Here is a 12,355-nt window from a genome sequence, read left to right as displayed (position 1 = left end):
ATGTACTAACCATCCACAACATCGCAATGCATTAACCTGCATTAACCATCCATAACATCTCAATGCAATAACCATCCATAACCGAGCTACCGCTCCTATCAATCACTGAAATGATGCTTGTCTTTGACCCTGTACAGCGCTCTGCTGCCTTCTTGCTCTATATAAAAATTATACACATTCAACACAAAATACTATAAGCATTCATACATACGGCCCCAAAATCATGTTTCCTACTTTCTTGCCCTCCTTCAGTCACATGTATTTAATTGTCCTACTCTCATTTTTTACTGGATTGCTTTACAGTTCGTCATGTGGAACTCCTTAAGTCCTGTATTTCTCCTCCTCATTAGCATGTCTCAACACAAAACACAATCCTTCATTACTACTACAACAACCTCAGAATAATATCAGGTTTAGAATGTACAAAAGAGTCACCTAGATATGCCATTCAACATGGCAAAACCGTCATCAATTAATTGTAATTGTAAAACATTCGTAAAGCGCATGGTTACCAAAGACATCCCAGCGCTAGAGGCCAAAGTTCAGGAATTACATATCAGTTTATGGAAACAGGAAGGTTGTTATACGTTTCCGGAAGGCCAGATGGTTGGTTTCACACCGAGGGGGAAGTGTTCCATAGCCTTGCTGCGTTATATGAGAAAAGGCGACCCCCTGTACGTGCTTTCCTAATTCTAGGTACAGCTGCCAACTGTTTATTGCCTGATCACAGGGTTCTCCCAGGATGGTAAGAGGACTGCAATACAGGGCTTTTATCATCTAAATAGTTGGCCTTCCACTCTCTTGACAAGGTACCTTCGCCTCTTTTCCAGGCAGACTCCCAACTAATCCTATAGTTGCCAAGCTGACTGGATTTCCACCCAAAAACACAGCCACATACCAGTTATTAGTGCATGTGTATAAAGCAGTAAATGACATTGCCCCCAAACCTCTCTGGCATCTTATACCCGCCACACTCCAACCAAGATCTGCAAACTCTAGTGAGTTAGTTGCACTTGGTAGCCATTGGCCTCCTCGTGGTTCAGTGCCCTCCCTGTATTTATCTTCAAGATCCTCTGCACTAGAACTCACTCCACCCAATCATTCTGGCACACTTTTCCCTCCAGGTTTGGAAACAGTATTAAAATGGAAAATCTTGTTACTAGAATTAAATGAGGCAGTACTGCCCTATTCATCAGCAACTGTAAATGTATGTATTGTTTGCTTATATTTCTCACATAGTTGGCACAAATACTAGACATCGCAACTGATCACTTTGGCTCAATGTTAACCGTATTACCCCAATTTTTCACAGTATTTGTACTGTTTACGTGCAGTTTTTTTTTTTAGATGAATTAAATATCTAAACAGCAGGATTCCCAGGGTTACCTCAAGACACGCTTTAGGGTGAAGTATTGGCTGGGTTGTCATTTTGTGTTTGTTATCTCACTGAGTTCTTAAGGTCAGATTTGAGGTGTATTAGAAGAACTGTGCTGATGTCCATGTTGTAAGTTGGTCCAGAGGATTCTGTGTGTCAGGGATGAGATGCATTGGCATTGCTCGAAAAGCAGTGAGCCTGCAGCTCAGAACTGAGATCTATCAGCAGAGATTAGTGTGGGAAAAGTACCTAAATAGCAGTGGTCATTCAAGTCAGTATTTACGGGCACGAGTACAGCAGTGGACAGATCCTAGTGCTGAAATAGCGCCCAAGAGATTTGCTGGTGTACGGGGAGGTATAAATACATTTGGTGCATTATGGTGCTGGTACTGGTAGTTGAATGGCCCAACAACTCTACTCACTTGCGATCTCCAGCACGGTCACAGCAATGTACAGGTGCCTCCCCTCCAGATCAGCCAGGGACAGGTTGAAGGTTTGACAAATGCTTGAAATCCTTTCCCTTGTCAAACTGATCTCAGCTTTCCCCTCCACCAACTGTTGGTAGAGAAAGACATAGAAAGAAGTAACTAAGAAAACATAATTAATAACTAGATGACCACAATTATAGATATATAGATATCTATTGACAGAGTACATAAACAAAAGCCATGGATGATTTCTAGATCACACCCATAGATTCCTTTTGATACAACACGTAAGCAAAATTATTTGTTAACTAACTGATCACACTGATCGATTCCTACTGATACAATAACTGAATAACCCACCAGAATGAGGACATCTTGCCACCGGTGACCCAGAAGCTACAGTTCTGCACATCTGAGGACAGATAACTCCCATTGATGTGGCATGTTATCTTAAATGTCTAAATGCTTATGATGTCTGAATCTTGTTTTGTTCTGGTGTTTTAGAGCGTTATGCAGACTGACACAGTTCTGTGCGCTGCTAGGTACAATACAGAGTAATGGACCACTCACACTCACCAGTCTTACCTGTCTATCAAATCAGTAGTGTTTTGCGAATGTATTAGCAAATGCCCACATTGTGGACAGCTGTCTAAAACAGGGCCTACGCATGGCAACATACAGGTAGCAGCATTCGCGCTGGTCGAGTAAGCCCACACACATTCCAGAGGCTACTTCTTGGCCAATGTATAACAGATTGTAATAGCTGATCGATGTCCCAGTGGTCCCTAGTACAATCGATGTACAAGATCAAGGCCTTCTTGGCGTCCAAGCAGTATAGTCTCTCCTCCTCTTTCAAGGAGAGAGGTGGACCAAAGAATTCCGGAAGCGTGATGGATTTTCTGACTTGAAAAAAGTCACCTCCTTTGGCAGGAATCCTGCAACACCAGTTTTCCGGGGGAAAAGGTGGTGTATGATGGATGCATAACAGAGCTTGTGGCTCACTCATGCAGCAAGCTGAAGTTATTACAATGAAAAACACTGTCTTAGAGCCAACTGACACAAAGGACAGCTGTGGATCTGCTAAATTGTGGTACACTTAAAAAATATAAGAAGAACATTAAGGTCAAACCGCAGTACCATAAAAGGCTTGGGTGGACACCTATGAACCAGATCATTGGTCTGGGAGATGCAAAAAGGCAGAAACTGCTGGCAACCAATAATGGTGCCCACTGCAAATCCTTGATGGGCTAAAGACAGCAGAGAAAGTAAAACATACAACAACTTTGCTTCTAATGGATCTGTATGAAAGGATGTGCACCAGGCTTCAAATCTATCCCAGTGTCCAGCATAAACCGTTTTAGAAGATGGATGCCTGGTCACTAGGATGACATCTACCACTTTGGGAGGAAGATCGAAAGTAGTCAACTGTCGCTGCTCAATCTCCACACATGGAGGTGTAGATTGTCTAGGCCCAGATGCAGGCCAGTGCTCTGCTGCTGCTACAACAGGAGAATATCCACACAAATGGATGACAGGCTCAGAAATTTTGTATACCACACTCATGACTTGGGCCCGGTTGGACCTGATCTTCTTCATAACTCTGGGCTAGAGAGGCAGTGGGAGAAGGAGTCTGACAGGAATTATAGGAAATAAGTCCTGTTGAATGATTTGGAGCACCCACTGTAAGGATGTGATGCTCTGCCACCCCTGGAGGTAATAACTTATTCTGCATGTTGCAGGGTGGCCATGCGCTACAGAGGGCAAACTAAAGCGGCTTGGGAGCTGAAGTTGAGGGAATGGGAAACTGTCCCGTTGTAGGCTGGATCCCTGACTCCAGCCTCAAACAGACTGGTGGGGGTCAACTTCTTGAGTGGAGGGCCTTTGAATTGTCTTTGTAGCTATATCCCTTCTGAAGCCTTGAAATGTGAAATTGCTGGCGATACTGCTTGTGAAGTCTGGCCACCTGCCTATTTACCATCGTATAAGAGCAAGGTGTGGCCCTGGTGCCCATCATTATGTCAGTGAGTGGATGTATGACATTACAACGCATGCTTTTACCACGCATGCTGTTACAACACAATTTTTACAACGCATGCTGTTACAACGCATAGCGCTTTGGGGTGCTGGATAGTGAATAGTTTAATTTACTATTCCAACTCCAGTCCCCGTGGATAGTAGGGAAGGTGTTGGATAGTAAATTAAAACTATTCCCTATCCTAGAGCGCCCCCCAGTGCAATGCGTTGTAATGGTTTTCGTTGTAAAAGCACTGCGTTGTAAAAGTTTCATTGTAAAGGATGTTTCCCCAGTGAGTGCTTCAGTGAAAGAAAGAAGTCTCTCTGTAAATGCCGGTCTGGGCTGTGCTTACAGAAGTCATGTCAGCACATTTGTCTTGACCTCAATGGATGGAAGATGAATGTCCAAACCTTTCACTGCACACTGGATGACCATAGCAAAAGAAGCTGATTCTGTTATAGGACCAAGTGGGAATTCAAACCAGTATCAGGGAAGATATCCAGCCACTAGCCTCATGCAAATCCATGTACAATAGTATTGAACATCATTCTCATTGTCATCTCTAAATTTATGTTGGCTTTAGTCAGAGTCTGAGCCAAACAAGTTTGGAAGGCTTGGGGATGATTTCCCAATATAAGGTGTTCTACCTGAGTCGGAAAGGGGATGGATTGTAGCATTTGTCTTGACTTTCTCCATGGTGGAGTCAGATTAGTTTCAGACACTCGGCTCCTCCTCAGGCATTATCATTACTATTATTATTGTAAAGGACTTATAATGCACGCAGCTATGCGGAGGGGTTTCAGGGCGCAGGATAGAGGCAGCTGACGGAGACCGCAGCGGGCAGCTAGAAAAGCCATGCCTTCAGATTCTTACAGAAGGCAAGTAAGGGGTTACACTTCCTGAGAGAGGGGGAGAAAATTCTGCATTTTAAGACCAAGGTAAGCAAATGAGTGACCCATCATGTAGGTAAGATGAAACCTGGGCGCAGCAAACAGAGAGAGGCTGGATGATTTTAGCCGGCGAGTAAGCAAATAGGGTGTCATCGGGCTGGTGTCGACATGTCAGGGACAGGCATGGACCATGGTGCGAGAATCATGAGTCAGGTTGAGCGTTGGCCCCAGAGTCTACATTGAGGACAAGAGGCACAGACGGTGTCAAGGATTGTTGTGCTGAGAGTAACACAACAGGAGGTTTTCTTTGATAAATGAGACATGGCGGTGCACCAGACGGAGCCAGAAATGTGCCAAATATGCGTATCATGGCTTCTGTCAAAGGAGACTGATAATTACCGGGTGCATCAGGACAAATTGTGGGACCCATTCCTGGCTAAGAGACTGGGATCAAGATCGAGAGGCACCTTGATGTCCTTGCAACTTCTCAAGACAAAAGTAGCAGGACAGGGGTTAATTATGCTTTGATTTCTAATTTTTCTTTACTTGTATTTACCTGAAAACTCAATTGTGAGGAAGATCTGTTTGCGAGAATGGCATTGAGAGCGGGAGTTGTCAATGTGGCCCTCAGTTCCTGTGCTAGACTGGGCCAGTTCAAGTTTTCAACTTTTTAAGTTGCTAGCATGAGAATCACTTAGTTGAGTAACATGCCTAATAGTTTCATGCAATGTGGGCTATATAAATAGTCAGCATCATTTAACTTTTTTCACAGTGGTGATGCGTGCAATGCATAGAGTCATCCTCTGAGTAGATGCACCTATTCACTGCTCCTGAATTAAGCAACCTCTTTGTTAAAGATGTGCTTTTCCCGTTGCCCTGTGGTGACCCAGAGCTCTGTGGACCCACACATGCGCCAAGTCAGACAGTCAAGTCACACCCACTCACCTTGATCTGCTGCTCCGTGCCTCTCAGGAATTTCTTTGTGCCATCTACGTCCAATATGGCGAACCTCACATAGCTGATCCCTTGAACACTCTTGCCATAGACGTACCTGGAAAAGAATGTAGATTCATTGGTCTACTGTCTCAAACAGGCTCCGCCTTCCTGCTTGCACAGGAGAAGTTACGCACCTTCGAGAGCACTCTTTCTGGTAGAGACTCTAACTAGTTGCAAATTCCTCACCTTTTAAATATTCCCCAGGTGTCAAACTGGATCAGGAAACATTTTAGCTGTACTTCTGTGTGCCAGTAGTGACGCCGTTGTGCTCTGGAAAATTCTTTTGTGGCTGTCTACGCCCCCAGATGAGGAGCCCCCATAGCAAATTGTTTGTGAGCAGTGTGCAGATTCCTAGACTTGGGTCTTATTAATGGATAGAGTTCAATCACAGAACAGGGCGGATGGGAGAGTCAGTGAGGAATCTGCAGCTAGACAAATTTTCTACCAAAAGAGCATTACTTTAGGTAAGTAACTTGTTCTTCTGATTAAAAAACCTAGCCACAGATTCCTCAACTTCTGAACAGATACCAAGTCAGTACCTAATTGAAGATGGGTGTGTGAATGGACACAAACCAGAAAGTTACTCTCGGTGCCTAATCCAGGGACATGGCTTGGACATGGTCAGTCCTGACCTCCTTGAGAACTCTGGGCAAGAGTGGCAGATACTGCCAATTCTCAGTGGTTAACAGATCGAGCCAAGGTTCTCCCCATTTGCAGAAGAGACCTTGTGTCACCTGCGGGTGAAACTGCCAGTCGTGATATGCTAGGTGCCTACGGCTGAGCTCATCCGCACTGGGATTCAATTATCCTGCCAGGTGACTCGCCACCAAGACAAATTCACTGGAGGTCCAGAGGCATTGGGCCTCCTGGCACAGTGTCCATGACCTAACCCTGCACCCCAACCTGTTTCTTGCAGTCCCACTAGGTGGTAGTGTTGTCTGTGAGCACCTGTGCCAATCTACCCTTGATGGATGGTAGTAAGGCTTTCAACGCCAAGCATATGGACCTCAGCTCCAAATGGTTGTAATAAAGCTGGGCTTCCCCCAGAAAACAGAGGCCTGTGTTCTCCATCTCTCCCATCTCGTCCCAACCCAGAAGGGATGCATCTGTCACCACTGTCACCTCTGGGTAGGGTAGAGGTGTCTGCCGCTGACCTAGTCACAGTCCAGTAACCACTATTGAGGATCTTTTAGTCTCCTCGAAGATGTGGATGTGGTGGGAGAGGTTCCTTTGATATTGGGCTCACTTAGGGGCCGATTAGGATTGCGGTTTTTCCGCATCCTCCGGGCCGGCGGACACTTTCGGAAAAACCGCTGTGGAGCCTTCAAAGACCCCCCGCCAGATTAGGATGGGTGGGGGGTCAGGAAGACCGTCCGCAGCTTTTCCGCCGCGGTCTCCTTCCGACCGCGGCGGAAAAGCTCTAACATGGCTGGCGGTGTCTATCATGGCTGGCGGTGTTTAGCGCCATGAAACCCTTGGGTGAACGTGCGCTGTATAAATTCTTGAAAGGATAAGATAAGATCAGACACCGCCAGGCACATTAGGATGTTGACATTCCTATGCCTTTCCATGGCGGCATTTTGGCCGTGGAAAGGCATACGGTCTTTTTCTTTGGGGGCCCGTTGCGGGCACCCATGGGTGAAGGGGGGGTGGGGGGTGCACATGGGGGGTACCTATGGTACCCCCCTGGCTTTGCGTGCATGAAGCCGCAGGCACCGCGCGGTGCCTGCCACTTTGTGCATGCAAATGCACTGCTTTCATTTTTTACTTTGCGGCGGGTGCTGCTTCAAGCAGCACCCGCCGCAATGTTAAAAATACAGGATGTGACCGCCAGGTGGCGGTCACATCCTAATTTACATGGAGGGACCGCCGCTGCCCCTGCGGACGGTCCCTCCTACTCTGGGGTGGCGGGCGGACGCAGGTCCGTCTGCCATCCTAATCGGCCCCTAAGTCTTCAGATGCCACTGCAGAACCTGCATATGCCATCTTGCAGGCTTGACCAGCAGGATGCATGAGGCCATCAGTCCCAGTAGCCTCAGAGTTGACCTCACTGAAATCCAGGACAGCGGATAACCATAGCCTGAATGTCCTGGAAGAACAAAACCAACCCATGTCCAGAATGACTCCGATGAAGGGGTGTGTCTGAGAAGGAGTGTATGGTATGACTTTGGCACTCTCATAGTGATCACAGAAGCTTCATCATTGTCTGGAGGTTGTTGACGATTGCCTGGAGTGAGCTCACCTTCAACAGCCAGTCATCAAGATAGAGAGACGAATGAGCCAACTTGCCTCCAGAGGTTTGCTGCTACCACCACCATCACTTTCGTGAACTCCTGGGGTGCAGTGGGTAACCAAGGGGGGGGGGGGCACAGATAACTGGAAAAGCTCCAATCCCACCACGAACCCCTGGTAGTGGCAATGGGCATGTAGGATGGGTATATGGAAATAGGTATCTGCAGGTACAACACCACAATCCAGTCTCCAGGGTCGAGGGCAGACCAGATCTGGGCTAGCGTGAGCATCTTGACTTTTTCCTTCTGAATGAAGGCGTTGAGTATGCTCAGGGTTAAAATAGGACAATGGCCTCCATCCTTCATTGGCATCAGAAAGTAGCAGTAATAACAACCACAACCTAATTCTGGTGCAGGCACCCTCTTTATAGCCTCTTTGGCTAATTAAACTTGCTCTTCCTGCCACAAAAGGGACAGATGATCTTACGACAGTCATTGGGGGGATGGTAGAAGATGTAGCGGCATGGAAATGAAGGGTAGGGCATACCCCTTCCCAACAATTTGCAGGATCCACCTGTCACATATTGTGATCTGCCAACCGGGCAAGAACCATCAGATCCTGCTTCTTATTAGGTAGCTGTGCTCCACTAAGGGCTCTTTAAACGGGTTTGGCAGGTGGGGCTGCAGGGGGGAGAGTGGACTGGGTGGCCAGTTGACCTTGAACACAGGGGCGGTGAGCACCTCGTCCGCAAAACTGCTTGGCACCTTGTTGAGGTTGGACTGGCTGACAATATGGGGTGCCAGTCTGTAAAATGAGAAACAGGGCAGTTGCAGTTGGCAAGGTGGGGCTGCTCGAATCAGTCAAATCAGCATCCCCACTGGACCTGCGCCCAACCAGCATTATGGCAAGCATCTCCAGCTTAATCACTCCTTCCATCTTGCCCCTTTTTAACTTCTCCATGGACTCAGCTCCAGTCCCCATTGCATGGAAAACTGCTCTAGTCTCCCCATCTTAAAGAACACAAACACTGACCCAGGCATCACATCAAATTACCGGCCCATTTTGCTACTCCCTCTCCTCTGCAAACTTCTGGAGAACATCATAAACATGCAACTCTCTGCCCCTTGTAAAAACACTGGCTCCTCGCCCCCTCCCACTCTGGTTTTAGAGCATGCCACAGACAGTGCTAGTCGCTGTCATGGACACTATTAGATTGTCCCTGGATGCGGGCACCCCAGCAACGCTAGTACTTCTAGATGTGAGGGCATCTTTCGATACATGGGATTCTCATTCGCAGGTTGCATGACATTGGAGTCTATGGTAAGGAGCACAAATGATTAATCAACTTTCTAAAAGATTGTACCCAATCCAATTCTCTGAACCCCTTTAAATCTCATACCATGCCTGTTGACAAAGGGGTACTACAGGGTTCCACACTCAGCCCTATGTTATTCAACGTCTATGTTGCCACTCTGGCACAGTTCATCAAGGCATGTGGGTTCGAGGCAATCTCATACGCTGATGAGACACAATTGGTCATCTCTTTTGGTCTATCTAGCAGGGGTTAAATCCTGTTTCTCTGATTATATGAAGTATGAAGAAGACAGTTTTCTGGATGTCTAGTAACTGTCTACTATTGAATGGAGGACAAAATGAGATATTCCTATTTGGCAAAACTCAGGATTTATGGAAGCCAGACTGGTGGCTTTTAAAACTGGGGCCAGTCCTTCCCCAAAGCAAGTAGCATAAAACCTGGTCATAAAGTCAGATCTCACTTTCTCTATAAAAGAGCATATATCTACTATGTGTAGAACCTACTTCACCTCCATGTGATTACTGAAAAAAAGCTTTTCCTTGCCTCCCTCTTGCTTCCAGCAAAACACTGGGGCAAGCCTTAATAACACGTTGTTTAGACTATGACAATGCATTATTGGTTACTGCAAACAAGGCTCTGTTGTCCAAACTACAAGTGGTACAGAACATGGCAGCCAGACTGGTTGGCAATCTTCCATCTAGATCTTCTTTTGCTCTGATGATTTCGAACTCTTTGCACTGGTTATCCATCAGGAAAAGGCTTATCTTTAAGATATGCTGTCTTACACATGTCACTAAATGTGAATGATCCGTCTTACCTGCAAAACAGGTTCAGACTGTATAACCTGACCAGACCTTTAAGTTCTAAAGGCAAAGGGGCACATGCATCAACCTAAATATCGTTTGCAAACAGACCGATTTGCAAACTCGGCCCCCTTACGACCGGTATTTAGGCAATTGGGATGCATCAACCCAAAACCCATACGCAATATAGGTAAACACAAATTTTGTGATTACCTAAATTGCAAATGCTTTAAGGGAATCGCATTTGGGATGCATCATGGCCTTTCCTAAATGCGACTTCGCACTTAGGAAACACTTGTTACCATCAACTGTAAGTTGATGGTAATTTGCAAAAATGTAGAAAAATGCACAAAAGTGCATTTTTCAAAGTGCTATGTGGCGTACACATATGCCCTTTGGGCATATGTGTGAGCCACATGAGCTTACAAGCCAAATTTGGGGGTACAGCAGGGTGGTCTTTAAGGCCCCCTAGTACCCTTCAAATTGCATTCACAATGTGCGAGTACCTATTTGGTACTCGCAAATTGCGAATGGCTTCCCATTCATTCCTAGGGGCCTAAAGGCCCATAGGAGTGAATGGGAAGGCATTCCTTAATTGCGAATCACAATTTGGGATTCACAATTAAGGAATGTGTAGGAATCACAAATATTTTTGCAAAATCTACATGCATAGGCAATTGCGATTCCTTAATAATCGCTATTAAGGAATCGCAATTGCCTAGCTTGATGCATGTGCCCCTCAGCCTTTTTTCAAATTCTGCGAATTCGCACTGACAGTTATGGTGGTAGGTCGTTCTCCTATCTCTCTACCTTCCACTGAAACAAACTAACTCTGCATATCCAACTTTACTCAGAGTTTGGAAAGTTAAAAAATATTTTAAAAACATGGGAATTCTAGTCGATTAGTTCAGCTGTTGCTAGTCTATATCAGCATAGCGTTGAGATATTCCTTCTGGGACGATTTGTTCTGTTCTATAACAAATGTGGTTAACATAACATTGCATATCTGGAGTGGAACGGCATCAATGTTGAGCCACACAGCACCACTTACCTGTGCACAGAAGTGCTGCTGAAAACTTTGCAGATCCAGTCTGACGACTGGGGAATATTTAAATGGTGAGGAATCTTCAGCTAGAAGTCTCTACCCTCCACGCACATCAAACAGTTAGTTTATGGCAGAACATACCGCCATACACTCACATCAGTACACAGATTTGCCATATGCCTTGCCTCCTTTCTGCTCTTGTTCACCATCAAAGCATATATTTATTCATTTTTTCACTAGCTTGTATTTATAGTTTTACAATGCATTATTTTCTTTGCTATTTCATTTTCATACATTAAAATAGTTCAATAGTTCATATATTCTATATCCATATAGTGTAACTTAGGAAAAAAGATCAGTTTCATGTAAACGTGCAAGAGAATTCATACTTTTTTTTACATCTTACATCACAAATCACAAAGCTCATTTTATTCTCATAATAGTGCTAAGAAATAATATGTAAGGTCTAAGTAAGACCCTCTTGGGAAGAGTGAAAGTCACATCAAAAATGCTCGAATTAGCCCCAATCCTTTCGTCTCCTCAAGCTCAAGCGTGGCCGGCACAGGTAAGAGCGGTAGGGTGGAGCAGGGGTGAGGCAGTGCTGGGGCACGGTGAGGGGAACTCAACAGACGAAGGGACAGGATTTTTTTTTAAAACACTTACCTTGTGGCGATGCGGTGAGCGCAAGGTAAGCAGATGTTTACATTTATTTAATTTTCCCTGTCCCATCGTCTGTTGACTTCCTTCTACCCCACCACTGTTAGCTGTGCCGACTGTGCCTGCTCAAGCAATCTCTCTTTCTATCCATTCTCTCTCTCTCCTCCCTATCTTCTCCATCTCTAATAGCTTTCTCTCTACTTTCGCCTTCCAGTCATCTCGTTCTCTCTTCTGATGTTTCTCTTTATCTTATGTAGTTAACCATGGACACCTGGTGAAGGTGTAAGAGGCACCAGGAATGCCACTGGGCTTTCCAAACTAGTCTTCAGGGCTACATTCAACCGGGGTACTGCCCGGTAGGATAAAAGGCCTGTTTGGCCTTGGCAGTCAGGTGTCCCTCTACCAAGATAGTTTACACCTGCTGGCAGAATTTGTGTCATGGTGTCCAGAAAGTCAGAAAGACACATTGATCCCCTTTCTGCCCCCCAATTTTCAGGTTCTCCTGTTCCTTCTTTCCCTTGCCCAGCAGAGCTCTGCTCCAGGGAACTGTTAAGGGATATTTTTCTGAAATCTCTGCTTGCTTCAGATGCGTGCAAAGAA

General features: G+C 45.6%; 1 protein-coding gene across 1 annotated transcript in view; it reads right to left on the bottom strand.

Moving 5' to 3' along the window:
* The window catches only part of LOC144756224 (complement C4-like), a 1,111,910-nt gene that overhangs the window by 786,494 nt on the left and 313,061 nt on the right, over positions 1–12,355 (bottom strand). Inside the window, exons 8-9 of the mRNA XM_078645841.1 lie at positions 5,653–5,758; positions 1,798–1,930 (exon numbers count right to left, since the gene is read on the bottom strand). Coding sequence (XP_078501967.1) covers positions 1,798–1,930; positions 5,653–5,758 — 239 coding nt within the window. The remainder of the gene's footprint in view (positions 1–1,797; positions 1,931–5,652; positions 5,759–12,355) is intronic.

Source organism: Lissotriton helveticus, chromosome 5_1 (assembly GCF_964261635.1).
Source record: "Lissotriton helveticus chromosome 5_1, aLisHel1.1, whole genome shotgun sequence".
Lineage (NCBI taxonomy): Eukaryota > Metazoa > Chordata > Amphibia > Caudata > Salamandridae > Lissotriton > Lissotriton helveticus.
The sequence above is the reverse complement of the archived record's forward strand: the minus strand, read 5'-3'. Positions and strand labels throughout refer to the sequence as shown.